We start from the raw sequence: 24,942 nt of genomic DNA, 5'->3' as shown, positions 1-24,942 counted from the left end.
TGGCAAGTGGGATCTTCCCGGACCAGGACTTGAACCTGTGTCCCCTGCATTGGCAGGTGGATTCTTAACCACTGTGCCACCAGGAAGGTCCCTGCCTCAATTATTCTGCTATTGATCCCTTCTAGTGTATTTTTCATTTCAGTTATTGTATTGTTCATCTCTGTTTGTTTGTTCTTTAATTCTTCTAGGTCTTTGTTAAACATTTCTTGCATCTTCTCAATCTTTACCTCTATTCTTTTCCTGAGGTCCTGGATCATCATCACTATCATTATTCTCAATTCTTTTTCTGGAAGGCTGCCTATCTCCACTTCATTTAGTTGTTTTTCTGGGGTTTTATCTTGTTCATTCATCTGGTACATAGCCCTGTGCCTTTTCATTTTGTCTATCTTTCTGTGACTGTGCTTTTCATTCCGCAGGCTGAAGAATTGTAGTTCTTCTTGCTTCTGCTCTCTGCCTTCCGGTGGATGAGGCTATCTAAGAGGCTTGTGAAAGCTTCCTGATGGGAGGGACTGGTGGTGGGTAGAGCTGGGTGTTGTTCTGGTGGGCAGAGCTCAGTAAAACTTTAATATGCTTGTCTGTTGATGGGTGGGGCTGGGTGGGGCTGGGTTCCCTACCTGTTGGTTCTTTGGCCTGAGGCGGCCCAGCACTGGAGCCTACCTGGCTCTTTGGTGGGGCAAATGGTGGACTCTGGGGGGGCTCACACCAAGGAGTACTTCCCAGAGTAGTACTTGTCCCCACGGTGAGCCACAGGCACCCCCGCCTCTGCAGGAGACCCTCCAACACTAGCAGGTAGGTCTGGTTTAGTTTCCTATGGGGTCACTACTTCTTCCCCCTGTGTCCTGATGCACACATTACTTTGTGTGTGCCCTCCAAGAGTGGAGTCTCTGTTTCCCCCAGTCCTGTTGAAGTCCTGCAGTCAAATCCCGCTAGCCTTCAAAGTCTGATTCTCTGGGAATTGCTCCTCCCGTTGCCGGACCCCCAGGTTGGGAAGCCTGATGTGGGGCTCAGAACCTTCATTCCAGTGGGTGGACTTCTGTGGTATAATTGTTCTCCAGTTTGTAAGTCGTCCACCCAGCGGTTATGCAATTTTATTTTATCGTGATTGCGCCGCTCCTACCGTCTCACTGCAGTTTCTCCTTTGTCTTTGGATGTGGGGTATCTTTGTTGTGAGTTCCAGTGTCTTCCTGTCGATGATTGCTCAGCTGTTAGTTGTGACTCCAGTGCTCTTGCAAGAGGGGGTGAGCGCACATTCTTCTACTCCGCCATCTTGAGCCAATCTTCATTTTCCATGGCATTTCTACCATTTCACCTAGCAGTCTCTCTTGACATAGTTAAATCTGCTGGGTTTTAGTTTAGATCGCATGTAAATGGGAGTATGATACCCCTTAAACTTTCCTTGTAGATCTAATCTGACAATCCTTTAAAATCATTTATGTTGCATTTCTTTTTTCTACTTTTTGAAATTTTTATTTATTTATTTATTTATTTTTGACTGTGTTGGGTCTTCGTTTCTGTGCGAGGGCTTTCTCTAGTTGCAGCAAGCGGGGGCCACTCTTCATTGCGGTGTGTGGGCCTTTCACTATCGTGTCCTCTCCTGTTGCGGAGCACAGGCTCCAGACGTGCAGGCTCAGTAGTTGTGGCTCACGGGCCTAGTTGCTCCGCAGCATGTGGGATCTTCCCAGACCAGGGCTCGAACCCGTGCCCCCTGCATTGGTAGGCAGATTCTCAACCACTGCACCGCCAGGGAAGCCCCCAGTGTTGCATTTCTCTAACTGGAATGTCTTAGTATCTATGCTTCTTGTTGATAAATATGCGGTCCAGAATAATAACTGAAATACCATGAATAAAATCCAGGTAGAGCAATAGATCAAAGTGTTGAAAACCCATCCTCTCCTTCTCCTTCCCCAGAAGATCCTGTGGATCCCATTTCCCCAATTCTTTCTCCCCTTTGAGAATTACTACTCCTGGATCAGTTAAGTGATGGAGCTCACTTAGGCAAAAATCTGTTGAATTATATTTTTTTGGTTATTTTTAGTTAAACATTTTCAAAATCTGTGTGTACAGCTTAACAAAGATTTTTGGAGGTTATAGACTTAAAGTGTACAGTAAGAAATATCAAAACAACTTGTCTTTGGAGCTCAATTTAAGATTTTGATAGAATTGAAAGGCTTGATTTTATGAGTGTTATTTATAAGTTCAGCTTTTTCCTTGGTTACACACTCATACCCCAAACAATCTGTTTTGAAAAGGCAGGTTGAATTCGTGTCAGTAAGGGCTTAGTATGTTTATTTTTCGTCATGGAAATAACTTTTTAGGTCATGCGGTAGATCCTATTTTATAACAGTCTAAAATATGTGCAAACAGTGCACTTGTTTATTGACTTTAAAAATCTATTGTTTCCTGAGAAAGAATTTTCGGTTCATCAGTTCTTTCATCACCACATAAAGCACTCATTTGGCAGTTGAGTTTTATCAGTTTTTATGTCTTCCAGGCACTTAATACAAGAACATAAAATTAATTATTGATTATAGTAGAGATTTGGCACATCACTGTGGATTTTCAGTCATCCTGAAAAAGGAGAAGAATCGTATCAACTAACTCCAGGCAATCCCAGCTTGCTGTATATATAACAGAAAGACAAGCATCATGCTAATTACAACATATCTTATTTAGCAGAACAGTAGAATAGTTCAGTGAAGTTATTTAGTTCTGAGCTCTCTTGAAATGATTAGTAGTTGTATAGTTCTTGACCTGGATTATAAGGTTTGTGATTTTGCAAATTGATCCTTATATACTAATTTTTTTTAGTTTGTTTAAAAACCTTGATTTATGTTTCAAGATCTCTCTGATGCCTTTGACAGAGATATAATTTAGAACTTAAATTGACTTTATACAAAGGCAAGTAAACTAGTTATTGAATTTAAACTCACTTAGAGGCAGCTGCCTATGATATTACTAACTGGACCTTGAAGTTCCAGTGACCTACATACAAGGCAGCAGGGTACCTAGAAGATAACTGATCCTAGCCCAGGGTCTTGAGCCGAGCTAGTAGTATACATGAAGTAAATATTTACTTAGATACATTCATCCCCTGTTTTCTCTCTGGCATTATCTTTTGTAGGCCTCAGTGTAGGGTTGTGATTGTTTCCTGAATGTGTGTGAGCTTCCCTCCTTGCCCCATCTTCTGAGATCTGGGTTTTATTTCCAGGTGCCTGCTGCATGAAGCCTAGCTCCTCACATCCTAATATTTTTCTTTTTCATTTTTTGATATTTGGGCTGCCTAATTTAACTATGAACAGAAATGGTTATTAAAGAAATAGCTATTTGGAGTTACTATGTAATTTTGTAACATTTTCTCTGATGATTTTCCTAAGATGTCTCAAATACTTTTATTTTAAAAACTCTTCACATTTTCTACTGATTTGGGACAGGGTTTACACATAATTGGGTTTGTATGTGTTTGGGGAAGAAGTGCAAAGAGGGTGATAATTGCCAAATATAACAGCAGCTACGTGTACATGGTTGAAATCTTGACTGCCATTTAAAGACTATGACAAAATTTTCTGAATCTGAAAGCATTATGAAAAAATACCTTTCTTTAGCAGCAAGACAGATGGGCAGTGAAGGAAGACATGCCCTTGTAATTATTTCTCTTGCTCTTCTCACCTTCTCTCTGTCAAAATATTTATTTTTTAGTCTGTGAGCTTTTTACATTTGGACACCAATTAATTTTTCATCTCCTTTAAAAACTTACCTAAACTTTCAACAGGTGAATTTTGTGGTATGTGAGTTGCATGTCAATAAAGCTATTTGAAAACAAAACAAAACAAATTTACGTGAAACTTACCAAAACTTACCTAAAAGCATTTTCAGTGGTATTGGGAAGCAGCATTGTATTAATGTTAGAAGTTGAAGAACAAATGTTAGTTAATTTATTTATAAATTTCCAAGTGATGTGGCTTTTTTTTTTTTTTTTTTGCGGTACGCGGGCCTCTCACTGTTGTGGCCTCTCCCGTTGCGGAGCACAGGCTCCGGACGCGCAGGCTCAGCCGCTCCGCGGCACGTGGGATCTTCCCAGACCGCGGCACGAGCCCGTGTCCCCTGCATCGGCAGGCGGACTCTCAACCGCTGCGCCACCAGGGAAGCCCAGTGATGTGGCTTTTAAGAATATATAGTAAGTCCCCTACATACGAACCTTCAAGTTGCGAACTTTCAAAGATGTGAACGTGTGTTCTCATGTCGAATCCCGTAAGTTAGTTCACGTGTCTGGCGTACATTGTCACATGTGTGCATCCTCTACAAGTGGTTCTGCTTATGTGTACTTTACTGTACAGTACTGCATAGAGTACAGTAGTGCAGTATCTTTATTTCAAGCTGAGGATGTCCTGAAGCAAGTGTAAAAGCAGCAGTGATGTAGCTGGTACTGCCAAGAAGCACCAAGCGACAATAATGGAACCTGTACTGTAAGATTAAAAATGTTTTCTTTAGGTTTTGCATTTGTTTGTTTGTTATGTATTATTTGTGTGAAAAGTATTATAGTACAGTACCTATTACAGTACAGTACTATATAGCCGATTGTGTTAGTTGGGTACTTAGGCTAACTTTGCTGGACTTACGAACAAATTGGACTTATGAATGTGCTCTCAGAACGGAACTCGTTGGTATGTAGGGGACTTACTGTACTTCACTTTTCTGTTTTTCGTTTGTTTTAATTTAGGAAAACTTTCCATTCGACTCATAAATGTGTATCTTAATGGAGGAAGGAAAGAAAATATGAGATAATGACTAAAATATTTAAATCTTATTTTTAGCATGAGAATGCTGTTGAGAGAGATGAACCAGAGGCACATAAATATTCTACTTCGTGCCTAGCTCCTCCTGGCTTTGTTGTCCACTGACAACCTGAGATCTGGCTAGATAATTGAGGAAGTGAGGAAATGTACTACAAAATTCTGTTTTTTTGGCTTCTCTCTATGATGAACAAATTGTTGTTAAGGACTTTACCTTTTAAGTTATTCCACTTATCATTACAGAAAGCTGTATACCTGCACAAGTGGTGGCTGCTGTTGATATAAACACTGTCGCTAATGAAGTATACAAGTATAATTTTCCTCACACACAGTTACTGGCCAAGACAATTGAAGTGAGTAACAATATTGTTTTAATAAGTCTATATATAGCAAGGAAAATATAATTGAATACTGTAAGATACTGGTTTCTGGTGTCTTCATTTGAAGATAAGTCATATATAAATGAAAAAGTTTAGGAGAAGGGAATTAAATTAACATTTTTTATTCTGTCAGAAGATAGCATGTTACTTTTTGCCTTTTTTTAAATTTCTAGCTTTAGAAAAAGAGGATCAATGTTTTGGTCTCTGAGAAAGAATTGAAATGTAAGAATATGCTTGACTTCTAAATTCTTGGTTCTGTAATGATATTAAACTTTACTTAATTCTTTATTTTTAAGCATTACTCATGTGTAATATGTATATAGCAGGAGTGAAAAAAAGAGAGTAAAAAAAGTGATTGGATATTACTTGTTGAATGCTTCTTGTTGAAGCCCATCAAAGTTAAAGATACCGTTTTGCCTGTGATGAACTCAGCAGAAGTGTTTTAACACTTTTGTTATTTTTAAAATAATATGAAATTATGTTTTTCTCCCAATTTCACGTCGTAAAAAATTTTACACACAAATTTCTCATGAAGCCATAATTTACATACAATAAACTGCCCTCATTGTAAGTGTGTAGTTTGAGTTTTGACCAATATATACTGTGTAACCACAATCGAGACTTAAAACATCCATCCATTAAGGAACACCCTAAAATGTTCCTTAATGCCTCGTTTTACTCAGTCTCTGACCCCAACCCCAGGCAACCATTGATCTGCTTTCAGTCATTACAGATTAAATTTTCCAGTTCTAGTCATATCCTAAATAGAATCTTGAGTGTAATTTTTTTGAGTATGACTTCTCTTGTTTAGTGTAATGTTTTTTTGCATTTACCCACATCGTTGTTATCTATCAGTAGTTGGCTCTTCATTATTGTTCAGTGATATTCTGTACAGTGGAATATTTCATACTACAAAATGTATATCCATTCACACAATGTTTGACATTTGGATTGTTTCCAGTTTTTGACTATTATAAAAAAGTTGCTATGAATATTCATGTACAAGTTTTTGTGTGGACTTTGTTTTTACTTCTTGTGGATATATACCTGGGAGTAGAATTGCCATATCATATGGCAAATTTCTTTAACTTTATGAGAAAATGCCAACTGTTTTCCATAATGTTCATACCATTTTACAGTCACACAATCAATGTTTAAGTGTTTCAGTTGTTTCACATCCCTACCAACAATTGCTGTTGTCAGTATTTTAAATATTAGCCGCTCTTGGGAGCATACAGTGGTATTGTGATTTTAATTTGCATTTCCCTGGTGACTAATAATGTTGAGTATCTTTTTCATGTGCTTATTATCCATTCTATGTTTTTCGTGATGAAATTTCTTTCCCAGTTTTTATTTGGTATGTTTGTGCTATTATCATTTAGTTTTAAGAGTTGTTTAAGTTTTCTGGATTGAAGTTGTTTGTCAGAAATATGTATGACAAATATTTTCTCCAAATCTGTAACTTGTCTTTTCATTTCCTTAACTGTGTTCATCAAAGTGCAGAAGTTACTTATCTTTTTTTTTTTTATGGGACACTTTTTTTTGTGTCCTAAGAAATCTTTGTTTACCCCAATTTTTTCCTGTTTTCTTCTAGAAGTTTTATAGTTTGAGCTTTTACATTTAGGTTTATGACCCAGTTAAAGTTACTTTTTGTGTGTAGTCTGAGGTAGAGGTCATTTTTTTCCCTAAGTGCATATAAAACTGGTTATTATAGCTTTATAATATGTATTGAATTCAGGCAACGTAAGTTCTTAAACTTCTGATTTTCTTTTTCAAGATTATTTTGGCTACACTCTCATTTACATTTCTGTGTAAATTTCAGAATCAGCTTGCCAATTTCTACAAAAAAAAAGATATTTTGATTGGAATTTCACTGATTGGTTTTGGAAGAACTGATATCTTCATAAAAGAGAGTCTTCCAATCCATGAACATGGTATCACTCTTCACTTATTTAGGTCTTCTATAATTTGTATCAGCTATATTTTATAATATTTAGTATACTAGTCTTACACTTATTTTTATTTATTAACCTAGTATCCTGTGACTTTGCTGTATTATTAGTTCTGGTAACTTTAATATTGATTTTTTAGGATTTTTTAACATGTACAGTTATATTCCCTGAGAAAAAAAGAGTTTTACTTTTCCCTTCCAACGAGTGTGACTTTTTTTCTTGCCTTATTGCATTGTCTAGGACGTTCTTTATAATGTTGAATAAAACGTGTAACAGTGGACATCCTTGCCTTCTTCCAGATCTTAGGGGAGAACATTCAGTCATTTATCATTTTGTAGATGTTAGTCGTATATTTTTCATAGTTGCCTTGTATCAAGTTGAGGAAATTTCCTTTTATTTCGTTTTCTGAGAATTTGTATTATGAACAGGTTTTGAGTTTTGTCAAATGCTTTTTTTTTTTGCATCTTTTGACATGATTATATCATTTCCCTTGTATTCTGATAATATGGTGATCATATCAATTCCTTTTTTGAATGTTAAGTCAGTATTGCATTCCTGGGATAAATCCTACTTGTCATGATATACCATCAGTTTTATGTTATGCTACATCCCACTTGTTAAAATATTGTTAATTATTTTTGCATTTATCTTTGTAGGTGACTTTTGTAGTTTCCTCATAACATATTTGTATGGTTTTTATATTTATACACAGCCTTATATTTTCTGTAAGAGTTCGTGAAGAACAAGTATCAGTTCTTCTATAAATGATAGAATTTCATCAGTGGAGCCACCTGGGCCTGGAGTTTTCTTTGTGGGAAGGTTCTTAATTATGAATTTAATTTATTTAATTGCTATAAGACATTATCATGTTTCTTAGCATTGTAGTAATTTTTTATGAGGAGCCTAACATGGTAGGTTTTACATTTTTGAGTGTTGGAGTTTACTGTAATCTTTTAAGGACTGTTGGATATTGTCCTCAGAGGCAGTTAATTTCAGATCATCTTGATTATTTTGAGGCTTATTGTTAAGCATTTCAAACTGGATCTGGAGTAGCTTTTACTGTAAGGCTAGTCTAATCTTACTGTTAATATATGACCTTTCTTAGACTGCTATTAAATGCCCCATGTACTCAACTAGGTCTTGCTACTCTGGATGTTAACTCAAACGATTGCTAGCCCAGAGATCTGGGAATTTTTTTGGCTTACAACTTCCCAGTAATTGTTCCTTTTCCAGCAGTTTTTCTTTGCCCTCCCTCAAGGCGTTTTGCCTGATGCATGCACAGGTTGATACTCAGCAAGACACTCAAGGGGAATGTTATGCAGATTTCTGCATCTCTTTCCCTGTGCAGCTTCTTTTTGTCTGGCACTCTGCTCTGCAAATTCTAGTCACTTTGATCTTGAGCTCCAACCTCTGTCTTCAGCTCATCTACATTACCAGGTACAGTTTGGATCTCCTTTCCCTTCACTGCCGTATGGAAATTATCTCTAGGCAGAAAGTTGAATTATCTTCAAGTTTTTTTTTTTTTTTTTCCTTTTCTAAGGAATGGCAGTCCTGCTCTGTCTGTGGTCCAATTCCAATATCTGAAAACAGTTATTACATTTCTCCCAATTTTCTAGTTTATTTACACAACTCACAGGCAGAAGCAAAAGTCTCACAAATGCTTTTTTCAGTGAGATACAATTTCATATCCCGTGAAGTTCACTGTTTTAAAGTCTACAATTCAGTGTTTTCTTGTTTTTTTCATTTACTTACAAAGTTGTGTAACCATTACCACTTTCTAATTCTAGAATGTCTTCATCCCCCAAAAGGTAATCCTGTAGCCATTAGCAGTCACTCCCCATTTCTCCTTCCCCCCAACCCCTGGCAACCACTAATCTACTTTCTGTCTCTATGGATTTGACTATTCTAGACATTTCATATAAATGGGATCATATAATACGTGGCTTTTTTTGGTCTGGATTCTTACGATTAGCATAATGTTTCCATACATCCATGTTCTAGCATGAATCAGTGCTTCATTTCTTTTACTGGCTGAGTAATATTCCATTATATAGGTATACCACATTTTGTTTACCCAACAGGTTTGTTTTAAGTTTTCTTTCAGCCAGTATGAAATGGGAACATTTCCTAGCTCTATGATTGGGTATCCAAAAGGTAGAAATAATCTACTTACGTGTTGAAGAACGTCTATCCCTCGTATTGAGAACAGAATATCTTTCCCCCTGGGCATCATAGAGAGGAGGACTATGGGGACATCATCATCTTTCCAGTCACTGGTAGCAATGCATTTCATAAACTTCATGGCAACGTACAGTCAGTCTACCTGTCTCATCATGGACGTAGGGCAAAAATAAATCCGGGGTCAGAAGAAAGATACCTACAAAAAAGTAACTTTGAATTGACTCTAATAGGCAGATGATATGCATTTAGGTTCCAGAATTTCTCTGACATAGAGTATGATAGCAAAAGTTATTTTATTAGAAAAAATTAATCTAAATTTAAATTTAATGTAAATATTTAAAAGTTGATGCAGCCAAATGTCCAATTCAGCAAGAGTTTTCTCCCACTAAACAAAGTATAAAAAAACAACAGAATCTCAGTAAAGCACCCATTATGTTCACCAACTTAACCTTCCTTTTTGTTTTACCTTCTAAGAGAAACTGAAATACTTGACATATCTGGGGACTGATTGGCATTCCCAGCTACATGCCAATAGAAATTTGGGGGCATTTAGAATAATACATCTGTGTCCATTTTTCTAGTGGTAATTCTATTTCAGTACCAGTTTTAATAGGTGATAATAAATTGTATTATCTGCATATGATATAAGAACACTAGGGAGAGGGAAGAATGGAGGTACCTCCAGGTCATTTGAAAGGAGAGAATCAGTTCATTAAAATGGTGTCTATGAGACAAAAGACAGTCTACCTTCCCACGGCTTTTAGTCTCTTCTAGGATGTTCTCTTCAACCCTGTTCTGACGTGGAAAGAGTGTACCATGTCCAGGTCAAATATATCAGAACTACCTTGGGGGTCATGTTTAAAAAGGGGGTGGAAGGTTAATGGAGAACTTAGGAGTAATGAGAGACTTCAGGGATTTTAAGTTTCATGAAGCAACCTATTCTGATCATTTGAACATTTACTTCATGCAAGTTATTGAGCCCTTAGAGGGAGCACAGATATGACTGAGAGATAGTCTTTACCTTCAGGAACTTACTATTTAGTGCATAAGTTGGACTTGTAAACAGTTTTCTTTGGGACCTCTGATTGACTGTGGCATAAAAAAGATACTTCTTTTCTAAAACTCTATTTCTTTTCCTAATAGAAATAAGAAAAGAAAAGAGGGGGTGGGAAACCATTATGAATGAAAATAGGATTTAGCCATAAACCAAAGCAGAAAAGAAAACTGGGAAGAGTAGTGTCAAATGCAGTGGTGATGAGACACAGGTGAATGAGGGTGGTAGAATTTCATGCAGACCTCTCTGTGTCCTGTGCAGAATTGAGAAGGGAAGAAGGACAAGGGAGCAGGCAAAGCAGACCCAGCAATTGCTTGTTCAAAGTCAAGAAGAGACAGTAAAGAATTCCAACTCACTGGGCTGAAAGCATCATTACAACCTCTGCAGACTTCCTGCTCATCCTAAATGCGAGAGCATGGGTTAGGGACAGAGGCATGGTCTTAAGTTAAAGGCCTCTGTGGGTTCTTCCCAGAAAGTGTGGTGACAAATACCTGAATAGAGCTACTGCTCTTTCTTTCGCCTTTTTAGCAAACTTCTAGATTCAAGTGATCTCCATTAAAAAATTAATAATTAGAAAGGAGCCAGTTTGAGACTCTCCTAGTATAGTACTTTTAAAAGGAAGTAACAGAAACAAAAAAGCAGAATATACACAGAAAAATCATATTAAGAAGCAGAAGAAAATTACAAAAACATGTCTCCATGTGCTTGAAACCTTAAAAGCTCAATATCTTTAAAACAAGAACTCAAATAAATGTATACATGAGATCAAAAAACAATAATAAGACAATAGATTTGAAGAGTGTCAGTGGTCTGGGGAAAAAAAACAGATGAGAAAAATAAAACCATTATAGAAATGAAAGTCCTGTCAGAATAGCAAACAGAAAATAAAACAAACAGGACAAAAATATTAACAGAAGTAGATGAAAAAAATTCCTAAAATAAAACCTCCAACAACTCATGAACTGTAGTACCCATGAACCCTTACTGAAAAAATGACTCAGTCACTTAATCTAACTAAGCAGGAGATGAATCAAAGTGGAGAACCCAGGAATAAAGCTGCCATGTTAGGAAAGAAATAATGGTCGGGAAGCAGGGTGAGAATGTTATAAATCTTTGCAGTGTAAGAATAATAATATAATTGGAGTAGGAAGGAAAAGTGAGACTCAAAAAATATGTCTGTTCTTTGAAAGATAAATGAAGCTATAGATTTTTAGGACATTATTTAATGTTGCCAGGAGCTCAGCTGAGCTGTCAGGGATCAGAGTAGCTGATTAAAGCAACAGGGCAAAAATGAAAGAGTGAAGCCTTAATTACTTGCTGTGGTGGGAAAAGCAAGTCTCTAAAAAACAGAGAAAACGCCAACGCCCCCTGTTCCATTTCCCCAGGGGACAGCATCCTGCTGGAAGGTGGGGTGATCAGCACAGACGTGGGGGTCTGCTCACTGTTGAGGAGCCCCTGGCATTGGGGGAGAGAGCGCGGGCAGTGGTGAGAAGGCTGGGAGTGAGAAGGGCCAAGCGTTAGTCATAGCGGGAGAAGTGTCTTCAAGGGTTCCCCTCTTCCTCCTAGACGGAGGCCTTGGCAGAAATAGATGGCGCCTGAAGAGGGCTTTGTGCAAGGCCTCAGATAAAGAGACCTAGGAATGCAAATATACGAAGAGCATGAGCTGCTGGGGGCCTGAGAGCTCGCACCCGCCCTGCCCTCGGAGACTGCAAGGTGCTGGCCTTGCACCAAGTCTGGAGCCGGGAGGGTGCTTTCCCCTGACACCCGCTGGGTGAAGCCCTCCTCGTTGCCTATAGTCAGGCCTGAAAATTGTCTTTGTTGAATTTGTTACAATATTTCTTCTGTTTTGTTTTGGATTTTTGGCCCCAAGGCATATGGGATCTTAGCTCCCTGATCAGGGATTGAACCCGCATCGCCTACATTGGAAGGCAAAGTCTTAACCACTGGACCGCCAGGGAAGTCCCTCATGTAGGTTTTTAACCAGGAGCAGGATTCACCAGTTACAAAGATAAATAGTAATAAAACTAAAATCTGTAATTTATCTCTGAAAAAATGGAAAATTACTAGACACTGCAGTATAAATATGTGAGAGAAACCTTGTCTGGTTTGTTCATTGTTGTATTCCCAGACTAGCACAATGCCTGGTGTGTCGTAGATGCTCTGAAATATTGGTGGATTAATTATGAACCTTGTTTAATGAATAACACATTGTGCCTAAAAAATGAAAAAATGCCAGGCAAATCATAACAAAGTATAACAGGGGTTTCAGAACTGATATGTATTAGGTAAGATCTGTCTGAAAGCAAAAAGCATTTACGAGTCAGAAAATTACTTTATAATGATGATTCGTACAGTGATCAAGAAAGATCTAACTGTCATGAGTATTCATGAACGAAATAACATCAGAGTTCATAGGGCAGGAAATGGTAGGAGATATCACTAACTTTTTACTGAAGACTTACCTTGTGCCACAAAATTTTATTTCTCTTTAGATTAACAATAAATTCACTAAAATAGTCAAAAGTTGTTGTTTTCTAATCTACCAAGGTCTCCCTAAAGTTTAAATGAAAATTAAGTATAAGAATAACCAGGAAGCTTTTTGAGAAAAGAAGTAATAAAACAAGTAGGGGGACAAACAAAGTTGCTCATCAACGTGCGATAAACAGTGTTACCACATCGAGTGGATCTAATGTTCTCTGAAAGCAAGGATGTTTTTATTAGCTTGAATGGCCTGTTTATGGAAACAGAATTTGATTTCCGTTAGTGTTAAAATATCAAATTATTAACGTTAATCCATGCATCTCTGTAACTACTTTCTTGAATCCCAACACATTCATTGACCTAGAATGCTAGGTTAAAGACAATTGTGAATGGTTTAATTGAGCGATTATGTTTTGCATAACTGTTCTGTCATTTGGGTTGTACTGTAAAAAAAAAAAATCGCTCTTTCCAAGAATCCTTTAAAATTGTAAATTTTTTTATGTCTAACAGTATTGGAGGCATTAACTCTGTTTACTTCCTTTAGATTCTAGACTTAAGGATTCTCCTTATGTAAAATATTTGATTTTTATTTTCATTTTAGGAATTCAGCTTTAATCTGTTCACAATCAGTTGTGAAATAAATAAGTTGCTTTTCCTAATAGTCCTGTGCTGCCCAGCTGTGTAACTTGAGTATGTGTGCTAATCTTACTGCCCTGCCCCAGGGTTCCTGACAGACTGTTGAGTGTATGATTTTCAGATTGTTTTCTTTAGAACTCTGGGATCCAGAGGTGCTTCAGGAACTTTTCAGTATTTCATTTTTATTTCTTTTTACATAGATGTCTTAAACTACTTAAAACCCTGTGATTTAAAAACGATAGACATGTACATTCAAACTTTTAATACAGTAGAGAAAACTGATGTGCTCCCCAGGTTAAGTCACTCTTTTCAGAACTCAGAATAAAGCTTTTCCTGCTTTATTCACGAACTCAAACTTCTTAGAAATGTGTTGTAATTAGGAATGTTGTGATTCTGGGCTTATGGCTTTAAATTCCTGGGTAAGAGTGTACACTAAGAGAGCTTAATGAGAATTGGCAAACCCATGACTTGTATTTCTCTCTGTTTGTCTTCTGATAGTGTATATAAAATAGGAGCAAAACAGTACATTTTAAAACTATTTAGCCCAATAGGGATTATTTTGATTAATCTTATCTACAATCTTTTGAGGTCCTTTGACTACCCACAACTGTAAAACAGTATAGTAATTGTGGATATCTGAAAATGGGACCTTTTTCCATTTGGTGATATATTGACAGAGACATACATGAAAGGGATGGTGACTGGTCAATACATCACGTTTTCTAAATAAATAATATTAATAGAGAGGTATTAAAAAATTCCCTAGATCCTTTGCAAATCATTAGTTATAAAATAAAGTTTTCCATGTTTGATTCCAGAAATCACGGCAGTCTTGGACTTGAGGTGTCATAGAGGCACAAAATACTTAGCATCTAGGAAACTAGCTTTCCAGCTCTGCTTTGGCTGGCTCTCGAGTTTGGGGGAAGTCACTTAATTTTTCATAGCTTCAGCTTACTGCTCGACTTTCTTCACAAAATTGCTTTGGAAAATTAGTTTAACTAAAGTTTATTTAAAAAGTAGTAGGTGTTTTATAAACTTTTAAGTGTTATAAATGAAGTTAAGTGTCACAATTTCTGATGTATTTACTGGTAATTACTTAGCATTTTCCTCTGCCCCCTTCTACGCATGTTTTTATATTTTTTCTTTCCCCCCACATGTTCGTTCCTTAGGGTATTACACTAGAAGAGTTTGACAGATTATCTTTCAATATGATTTTAATGAGCCCTCCCTGTCAGCCATTCACAAGGTATGTATAATAAATATTTCTCTGTTAGGAAGAGTACTTTTGAAGGACTCGTTCAATCAAATCACACTGTAATTTCAAGCACAGACACCTTGAAGTCCATCAGCTGCATTTCCCTAGTCTTGAAATTGTTCATCAATAATTCCTCTTCTCTACACACATTTATAATTCAGCATTAATCATAAAGAAAAAAGCAATTACTGCCAGATAAACACAGTAATTTGGTCAATAGTAGGTATGCAGAGACTATATGGTACCTCCTTAATACCTACCAAAGAAACAGTATTTATTTCTGACCCAAATTACCTTAAATTATTTAAACTAATGAGCATTCAGGAATATCTTCCGAACACTGTTTAATCAAAGTAAATTTCCATAGTTAATATTCAAATCCTAAATTACTTACCTGTAAAATTTTAAGGCTAGTCAAGAATGCATTTGTAAAAAATAAAAAAATTAAAAAAAAAGAATGCATTTGTGAATTTTAAATTTCTCAAATTGATAGGTACATTTAATAATACATACAATTAATGAAATGACTTTTTAAAGCTGTGTTCCAAGACCGCTTTTTATTATATGGTGTTTATTTGGCTATGTATTTCAGGGAATTATATTTTAGAGAAAATTTTGACTAATCCCTCTTCATTTAGATACTTTAAATAATAATATTTCAGTTATTTTAAGTAATAATGATAATAGTGGTAACCCTCTGAGTGTCTTACTGGAGTATGTCATTTAATATAACAAGCTTATGGGATGGGCATTAGTATCATCATCATTTTACAGGTGAGTAACTGAGGCATAGAAAGGTTAAGTAACTTTCCCAAGGCCATACCATTAGAAAATGTCAGAGCCAGGACTTTTTGATTATTTTATAGTCCTATTAATATATAGGACTATTAATATATAGTCCTATTTAAACACATAATGTGATTTTAAATGGGATATAACATGTAGTAAAAATTCTAATTTAAATAAATATTCTCATGCTTAATTTCCATCCAAGTTTTGATCTATTTCAAGTTTTCTAGGAAATTAATTCCCCAGGGATTTATTGTGCACCTACACGTGAGGTATTGCTTTTGATGCTGTAGTTCCCATCCTTATAGAACTTATAGTCCATGGGGAATGACTGACAAATAATTATCTTATAATGTGATTTAAGGAATATAATAAATGAATGCTGAAACTGCCATGAGAGCATGGAGGAGAGAGGTGTTATGTTGCTGCATATACCAGGAGGGACGAATTCTTTTAGAGGTGATATCTGTATTGTGTCTGAAAGCAGGTTGGGAATTTATCAGTGAAGGAGGACGTTCCACGTAAAGATGGCTCCGAGCCTGTGCAAGTGTATTATGGCCTTTTTAACCACAGTAAGTGGGAGGTTCAGGACAGAATGCAGCCCCAGTGCTGTGATGCCTCAGATATCACTGCAGTGGGGCCCCTGTGTCTTCCCTACTGCTGCTCCCACTCTGTATTAGCCCAACTCCAGCTGCTGACGGCTGCAGTGTCTGATCCTGTAGTACGATCATCTTTGGAACTCTGAGAGGAAAGGGACAAAATGAGAGGAAACCAAGATTTCTGAGGAATCTATTCAAGTCCACTCTAATCTCCCATCTGAGCCTCAGATCCACTGATGATTTTGGTCCTGCTGTCAGGTGTGAGGAAACTGATAACTGATGTCAAGTAACTTATTTTAGACCACGAAGCTAGTAAGTAGCAAGGCCTTAAACCCTAGTCCTCTGTTGCTACGACTCACGCCCAATATGTCTTCTTTTCTGCTTGCTTCTTGATCATATCGAATGTTACTTGCAAGATTTAACTGCTAGTCCAAATTCTGCCTGTTCACGTGACCCGTTTTGACTTACTTAGTCTAGCCAAGTTGCAACTCCTTCGTGTAGAATCAAGCCTTCAGCTTCAGTCTCTCCTGTTTACATTGGACAAGATAGTTCTAGTTTTACCTGCTACCTTCATCTGCTTAGCTGGTGATTACTTACCAATGCCATCAACTCTACACTGCCACCCTGCCCAACCAGCTCATTCTTCTGAACTTTTGTTGTCTCACCTGGGCAGGTGAGACATTAGCTAATTGTGTGTGTGTGTGTGTGTGTGTGTGTGTGTGTCTTTCCTGAACAAAGTGATTTTAAGAGGGTAATTGATTTTATTCTTCGTGGACTTCTTGTTCTTCTTTGCCTCATGCAAGTCATCTGGACATATTATCTTGTATTGATAATAAGTGTATTTATTAGACAGGCAAGGCTTTTTTAAATTAAATGAAAACATATATTTTTGTTCTCTGTAGCAACAGAGATGATCATATTTTTTGTGAGGACCAACTAATTTTAGTTCTCTGTTTTGACTTTTTAAAAGTGATTTGATACCTTTATGTAAGATTCTTGCTGAACTTATTTACTTTCCTTACCCTTTAGAATCGGCCTGCAAGGTGATGTGACGGATCCAAGGACAAATAGCTTCTTACATATTCTAGACATTCTCCCAAGGTAAAAACTTAAATTCCGGTACAAGCTTACCTTAAATGTAAAACTTTACATCTGGAAGAACATGATGTTTGTCATTTTATAGAGATCAGCATCTTATACAGGTTCTGTGCGAGTCATTTATCTTCTGTCGTGACTGATAGAGTAAAACTGCAAATGTTTGTCGGTTCCACAGTTGCCGGTAAAAGTGAGTGACAGGGCGTTAACAGCCTAATAGCTGAATTCTGTTGCCTCTGCTCGGTATTTGTGCAAATGATGCTAATGTTAGTGAATGCTGTCGCCCATGGCCTGGAAACTTGTGCTGCCAACCCTAGAAGCCTCCATTCTGTGGAAATGTCAGCCCTTTGAGCTGTGCAAACCCATGTTTTCATTAAACTTCCATGGAAATTAACATTTCAAATGTTAACTTTATCAGGTGTGCCTTGTTTATGGGGGAAAGGAATAAAATATGAGTTGTCTCCATCCCTTATAAAATTCTTTCATAAAAAGAGTTTGGACAATTACTTACCTCATATTTCCCACAAGTAAGGATTTTCTTTACTTCTTACTTCTTAGTAATGAGATGTTTAGAATTCCATTTGTTTTTGTTTTTTTTTAGGTTACAAAAATTACCAAAGTATATTCTTTTAGAAAATGTTAAAGGTTTTGAAGTATCTTCTACAAGGTAAAAAAATGTATTTGTCCTGTGTTCATCTTAGACTTGGTATATTTTATAATAGGAGCTGTTATGAAATGAAGATCTTAAAAATAAATGTGTATATTCCGACATTTTATATATGTTATGAAGTTTACTCGTTAATATTGATTTTGAATAGTTAGTAACGTGAAGTATCACAAAGTTAGGTTCAACTGATTCTTTCCCATTTTGATATGTTTGAATTTTTCCGGAATGATTTCTCAATTTTAGCTGCTTACATTGGTGCCTGTTCCTTTAGAAGTAGGAATGTTTTCGGTAAGAATTTGTCCTATTGACAGGCGTTTTCTGTCCTACAGTTGGGTTGAAGAAGCAAGCCCTGTGTCAGGCCCCTTTCAGACAGTAGCCCAGCTGGAGAGAATGCATCCAAGTCCTTGACTGACCTGCTGTCTATGACAGTGTTCCCCCATCTGATTGGCTACAGATATAGTTCCATTCCTATAGTAAGCTTATCATGAGTGGATTGGTGATTCTAACTCACCAGTTTTATAAATTATCTGGTAGCTTTATTTATTTATAATAGGGATTATCTCTTTTTTGAGAAATGTAATTTTTCAAGTACTGGACTTAAAAAAAGACCTAGGATTATCCTTTTTCTAAACAACTTAAGTGGAGGTACAGTTTTCATGTAAAATGAAGTTTTATGTATAATATTTTATATAAGAACCCTATTTTGAACTATAGAGTGAAAGCTTTTTTCTTTCCCTTTGCCTTTTCAGAGACCTGTTAATACAAACAATAGGAAATTGTGGCTTTCAGTACCAAGAATTTCTGTTGTCTCCAACCTCTGTAAGTACTGCAGTTGTAAATTCTTATACAAATTTTCCCAAAGGGAATTTGATTCAGTAAAAAGAATGGCTCCATTTTGGATAATATTATAGGTAAATCTTGCAGTTAGTTCTGACATGGTTATTACTTTCTCTATCTGAATTTTATAGCTGTATGTGAATTTTATTTTTTTATGATTACTATACTATTCATAATGAATGTAAGAATGTCTATTTGACTTTTTACCTGGGAAATATAAAATGAAAGTGACTCATAGACATATGATTCATCTGATTCTATCTTTATTTCATTCAAACAAAGGTACAGAGTGACAGTTTAAAAGGTTTAAGAATTTGCTACAGAGAAGTCTTCCACAAATCGCTAATAGAATCTTGTCTGGCAGAAACTAATGTATAACTGTATGAGTTTTTTTACTAGGTGCTAAAAGTTGACACAGATCTCTTTAATATCCTATAGCAGCTAACTGCCCTGTTTCACTTGCAGCTTGGCATTCCAAATTCAAGGCTACGGTATTTCCTTATTGCAAAGCTTCAGTCAGTGCCGTTCCCTTTTCAAGCCCCTGGTCAGGTATTAGTATTATTATTATTGTTGTTATCATCATCGTCATTATTATTTATCTGTTGTAAATATATCTCAGTCTGCTAATTTATTTTCAGGAACTACTTTGCGGAGGTTTTTTTTTTTTTTAACATCTTTATTGGAGTATGTTTACAGAGGTTTATGTGTGTCCTCTTGTGCCTGTAATATAGACTATGCCTGAGGTCTGTCTTGTAGGCCTTTCCACCCTCCTGATGCCACTTTAATTGCTTGAAACAAAACCAGAAACTTTTCTTTCATCATTAGAAAAGAAAATAAGTTAAAAGTAAAAAAAATTACCATTAGTGTTGTTATCCTTCTTTTCCCCCTGTAATTTCTCTTCTGACCATTGACTCTTGCATCTATTATTTTTCTCCCTCAATAGAGGCCATTGACCACTTCTGATAAAATGGTATACTATCTTAAAAATGGCTTGAGTATTTTCACACATCAGTTGCATTTTATTTGAAATCTATGCTATTTAGCCTTAACTGATTAAAAAATGGTAATAATTAGCACAAGCTAGAATAAAATGCTCAATTGCTATATATAGGATCTCTCATTATGCTAGCAATTTTATATGCTTCTGCTGAAAATTGGTGTGGATAACAGAGTTTCAGTGGTCCAGTGAAGCTCTCTATAACCCTCACAGGTAAGAACTCAAAAGTCATGTCCTACTAACAGGGCTTCAGTAGTATCATTTGAATCCCCCGTAATACAATATCAGTATTATACAATACTGTGTTATATAATAAAATAGCAATATATCTCCCTTTAATAGTGGGCAGTTCCAAAAACGGTATATAAAGTATGTGAACAAAGGCGTCATCATTAAAAATTCCTGGAACTGTTTTTTCTTTCCCAAAATAGGACTTTATAAATGGTTACCTGTTTTGCAGGAACATGTTTTTCCTGTGGGACTCAGGGATAGAAATAACCTTTCAGGGTGAAGAGTGTTTTTCATTTTTAATTACTAATTTTCCTTTAGATCATGGGTATGTTCTAGTTTGTTTTTTTTTTAATCGAAGGAGAATGGCAAACTTTGATCAAAAACACATTTTCTGGAAATGTACCTGTTGCTTTTTCAACTTCTTTTCCAAATATAATGCTGTCTCTGTATTCAACATACTTCCTATTACTTTGTTGAATGGTTTTGTTAATTCAGAAAGCAGTAATTTCATGAAATAAATCATCTATAGCCTGATGCCTAACACTATATGATGAAAAACTTGTAATAACTTGTATAAATACTAGTAAACCTCAATTTCTATCTTTTTAATGGCAACTCAGTAAAAGCTAAAGAATTTTTTTACATAATGTTGAGTGGATGTTATTAATATGTCTTTTATTTTTAAGAAAGCTTTTGAGAGTTTGTGTATTTTTACTTAATGCCAGGTACTGATGGAGTTCCCCCAAACTGAATCTGAACATCCACAAAAACATACGATAGATGCAGAAAAGAAAACTGAAGAAAAGAAAATTGAAGAAAAGAAAATTGAGCCAAATATTTGCTTTGATAGCAGCACACAATGTTCTGGAAAAGAAGCCATTCTTTTTAAGCTTGAAACTGCAGGAGAAATTGACAGGAAACGTCAACAGGACAGTGATCTCTCTGTGCGAATGCTAAGAGATTTTCTTGAAGATGACGTTGACATGAATTCATACTTTTTACCGCCAAAGTCATTGCTGCGATATGCTCTTTTGTTAGACATTGTTAAGCCCACATGCAGAAGGTCCACATGCTTTACGAAAGGGTAGGTTTTAAAGAGTCTCTGTTCGTGGCATATCCAAAATAACCAGGTTTTCATAACTATTGTTTCTCTTAGTTCTTCTAAATGTTTCTGCTGGAATGATTTTTTTAATAAAAAAATGTTTCTGCTGGAATGATTTTTTTCACCCTTCATCGCCTGCTTCCGTGTTCCAGTAGAATGCACAAGTGAAAATTCCTTCTGGCAGAACATGGTGTGCACAACCCACAACAGTGCTCATAGAAGACACTGCCATCGTTTGGCGACCTTCGTAGGAGCTTAATTACCCACAGTGGAGACATGGTTTCTATAGATGGTGAATTGCTAATTGTTTAGCACCTTTCTTTTTATGGTACCTCAAAAATTTCTGTCCACTTTCATGATCAATGTACAAGAAGAAGTTAAATTTTAATATGAAGAAATAACATTGAATGTCCTGGAGCACATTATAGCATATTTAACTTTTATTTAGTTTTTTGAATTAGTAGTATATTCTTATAGTTCAAAATTCAAAAGGAACTAAGATTGTAAGACTCCCTTCCAATTCTGCCTCTTGTTCATCCAGTTTCCCTCCCTACGTGCAACCGATGATTTCAGGTTACTCTCTAGTCTTCCAGAGGTATGGCATGTGAGGTGTGTTTAAATATACATGTATATTTTTACCCCCTCCTTTAAGTAAATGGTAGCATACTATATTCATTATTATGTGCACTTTTTTTCATTGTGCAGTATAATTTGGATATTATTACCTATGGGTGCTTAAAGAACTTTCATATGTTCATAGTATAGGTATATCATAATTTCTTTTACTGGTTACCTGTTGATGGACATTTAGGGGACATCCTTTGGATTATTTCTCAAGAAATAGTGTTTTTCAACTTTTTTTTTTTTTTTTTTTTTTTTTTTTTTGCGGTATGCGGGCCTCTTACTGCTGTGGCCTCTCCCGTTGCGGAGCACAGGCTCCGGACGCGCAGGCTCAGCGGCCATGGCTCACGGGCCCAGCCGCTCCGCGGCATGTGGGATCCTCCCGGACCGGGGGCACGAACCCGCGTCCCCTGCATCGGCAGGCGGACTCTCAACCACTGCGCCACCAGGGAAGCCCCTCAACTTTTTTTTTTAAACCTAGGAAGAAGGGGGGAAATTAGACCCTTCAAGAAAAATTTGTAAAAGGTCCATCCCTACCCCTGTTTGTTAATTTCACTGAAGCTCTTTTGATAAGTAGTTGTATGATTTAAAAATTCAAGCCTTTGGGCTTCCCTGGTGGCACAGTGGTTGAGAATCTGCCTGCTAATGCAGGGACACGGGTTCGAGCCCTGGTCTGGGAGGATCCCACACGCCGCGGAGCAACTAGGCCCGTGAGCCACAACTACTGAGCCTGTGTGTCTGGAGCTTGTGCTCCGCAGCAAGAGAGGTCGCGATAGTGAGAGGCCCGCGCACCGCGATGAAGAGTGGCCCCTGCTTGCCACAACTAGAGAAAGCCCTCGCACAGAAACGAAGACCCAGCACAGCAAAAATAAATAAATTAATTAATAAACTCCTACCCACAACATCTTCTTTAAAAAAAAAAAAAAAAATTCAAGCCTTCTCTCTTTACCTACTAGCTAGTTGTCTTGCACAAGACACTATGCCCCCGACGTAATCATACCAGGCTCACCCTGACTTTATCATACCCTGCCCTTGTACTTTCAGGGGAATGGGTTTATTGCTTTCCATTACCTTAAAAGACTTCACTCAGCTGTTGTGTATTTCCAAGTCTGCTAGGTTCTGTTTAGGACTCTCATAAAACAGGGGTTATCAATTTTGTAATAAAAAACAAATTTGAAATTCTTTTATAATTATAAAAATGGTATAAAAGAAGCCTTATTGTAGAAGTCTATTTTAGTGTAGATAATATAAGCACACACACACACACACGTGATATATAAGAAAACAGCTTTTCTTTGATGGTGACTTTCTCTAATTTCTATTTTAAATTCATCTATTAGGAAAAAATGTCAAACAGCCAGCTTGGCAATGATCTTAGGGAAAGAAATATTACTAATACCTTGCATTTCTATAGTGTTTGGTATTTTTAATACATTTTTAACAATAGTCTGATTGTTTTATGATAAAGAGTAAAAACATACAGTGTTACAGTAAGAGGCAGATGCACGTTTGGTGGGCCTGAGTTTGTCATGAGACTGGAGAGTACGGTTTTGGGTTCATGAGAAGAAATGATGGTTCAGGCATTATAAGAAAAGAGCAGCAATTTATTTTCACCTACATAACATTTGGTCTAATGTGGCAGGGATGTCAGTATTGAATAGCATTTAGATATAAAGTCATAACAAATGCATACTTTCTATGCATTTAAATGTGATGAACATTTTAAAAATGACAATAATGTATATGCAGACTAGTATTTATACAACAAAAACTATGCCAAGTTTAGTGTCTCAGAATTTTCAACAGACTGATCTTATGTCTTTCACCTGGTAAGTTTTTTAATTACAAAGCATATTTATGTGATATTATTTAGAATATTTCAGAAGGATGTATTAACAACTATGTAAGATTGATTCAAGAAATATTTAAGAAATTTAGCGTTAGCAAATATATTAGATGCTACAAAATATTTGTGTTAATTTTTTAGTTATGGACGCTACATAGAAGGGACAGGATCTGTGTTGCAGACTACAGAGGATGTGCAGGTACTATGCATGCTGCAGAACTAAAATATTTGAAAATTATTTTAAATAAAATTATCTTTAATACTTAAAATTTGAGAATGTTAAAATAAGTTTACATGTTCAACTGGGATGAATATGTGTATATAATAATTATTTACTATAGAATAAATCTTCTTGTTGCTAGATATGAGTATATGTACAAAAAGTGTTTTATGTTTTTACTTTCTTTTTTTTCTTCTTACCTTTTGTTTTTCTTTCTATTCCATAAAGAGTAATTTGAAATGCAGAGTACAGTACTTAATGTTCTCTAAAATTATGCATAAATATCTTAGTACTGGAGCCTTCCTTTGGAGCACATACTATAAAAATGCCTGTTAGGGAAAAAAATCTATATTTTAGGAAGGCTTTTTATTAATACTTCAATTGCTAATTCTTTACGGTATCATGGTTGAATACAAGCTTGATATATTGAAAGTTTTATATACTTCTGAATAATTTTGAAGTGAAATCACATTATCTTCTTTTATGCTGATTTAAACTCTTACTGTTAATAAAATTTACCCTTGCTAAAAACCCTATCAGAGACAAACGAGTGTCTGGATTTGAGAAGTCATATTTATTAAATATATTTTATCATTTTAAGAAAATATCTTAATTTGATAAAATTGGTCATAAATAGTAAACATTTTAATGGCTGCTTATTTGCTTTGTAAAATCGACTTATTGGTTGACCAAGTTTCTTTTTTGTATCTTTCACTACATTTCTTTTATGTTATATTGTCATTTATTATTTCTATTCTTATGAGTTAATTTTTGAGGGACCAAAAATGACAGATACACTGAGAGTATCCTGATCTATTCAGCATTAAGGTTTTGTTTGTTTTCTGAGTTTACCAGGCCCTTGATGAGCCAGTTACACAGTTCATTGCACAGAGATGTTTTTACCCTGTGCTGCCATGTGTTACAGAAGACTATGTCCATCATTTTTAAACTGTCTCACAATAGACGATATTATCTTAACAAGTCTAATTGCACTCTACTTTATTAGTTATTTTGGATGTTTTCCTACAGATTGAGAATATCTACAAATCCCTTACCAATTTGTCACAAGAAGAAAAGATAACAAGATTGTTAATGCTTCAACTTCGATTTTTCACTCCTAAAGAAATAGCAAATCTCCTTGGATTTCCTCCAGAGTTCGGTATGTGGGATACATGCAGACCCCAGCTTTCACTGATTAAAGGTCTCAAA

General features: G+C 36.1%; 1 protein-coding gene across 9 annotated transcripts in view; it reads left to right on the top strand.

The window, feature by feature from the left end:
• Window positions 1-24,942, top strand: part of TRDMT1 (tRNA aspartic acid methyltransferase 1) — a 64,121-nt gene that overhangs the window by 27,622 nt on the left and 11,557 nt on the right. For 3 of the 9 annotated variants that reach the window (XM_067704361.1, XM_067704340.1, XM_067704350.1), the window contains exons 2-10: window positions 5,034-5,143; window positions 14,644-14,720; window positions 17,147-17,218; window positions 17,814-17,879; window positions 18,629-18,698; window positions 19,182-19,265; window positions 20,670-21,028; window positions 23,655-23,712; window positions 24,763-24,892. In XM_067704361.1, the coding sequence (XP_067560462.1) occupies window positions 5,034-5,143; window positions 14,644-14,720; window positions 17,147-17,218; window positions 17,814-17,879; window positions 18,629-18,698; window positions 19,182-19,265; window positions 20,670-21,028; window positions 23,655-23,712; window positions 24,763-24,892 (1,026 nt within the window). Of the gene's footprint in view, window positions 1-4,811; window positions 4,940-5,033; window positions 5,144-14,643; window positions 14,721-17,146; window positions 17,219-17,813; window positions 17,880-18,628; window positions 18,699-19,181; window positions 19,266-20,669; window positions 21,029-23,654; window positions 23,713-24,762; window positions 24,893-24,942 lie in introns of all 9 variants that reach the window. The other 6 variants (XM_067704371.1, XM_067704380.1, XM_067704389.1 and 3 more) reach the window with 4 other exon arrangements.

This window comes from Pseudorca crassidens, chromosome 1 (assembly GCF_039906515.1).
Source record: "Pseudorca crassidens isolate mPseCra1 chromosome 1, mPseCra1.hap1, whole genome shotgun sequence".
Classification (NCBI taxonomy): Eukaryota; Metazoa; Chordata; class Mammalia; order Artiodactyla; family Delphinidae; genus Pseudorca; species Pseudorca crassidens.
Note: the sequence above shows the minus strand (reverse complement) of the source record. Positions and strands in the feature narration are given on the sequence as shown.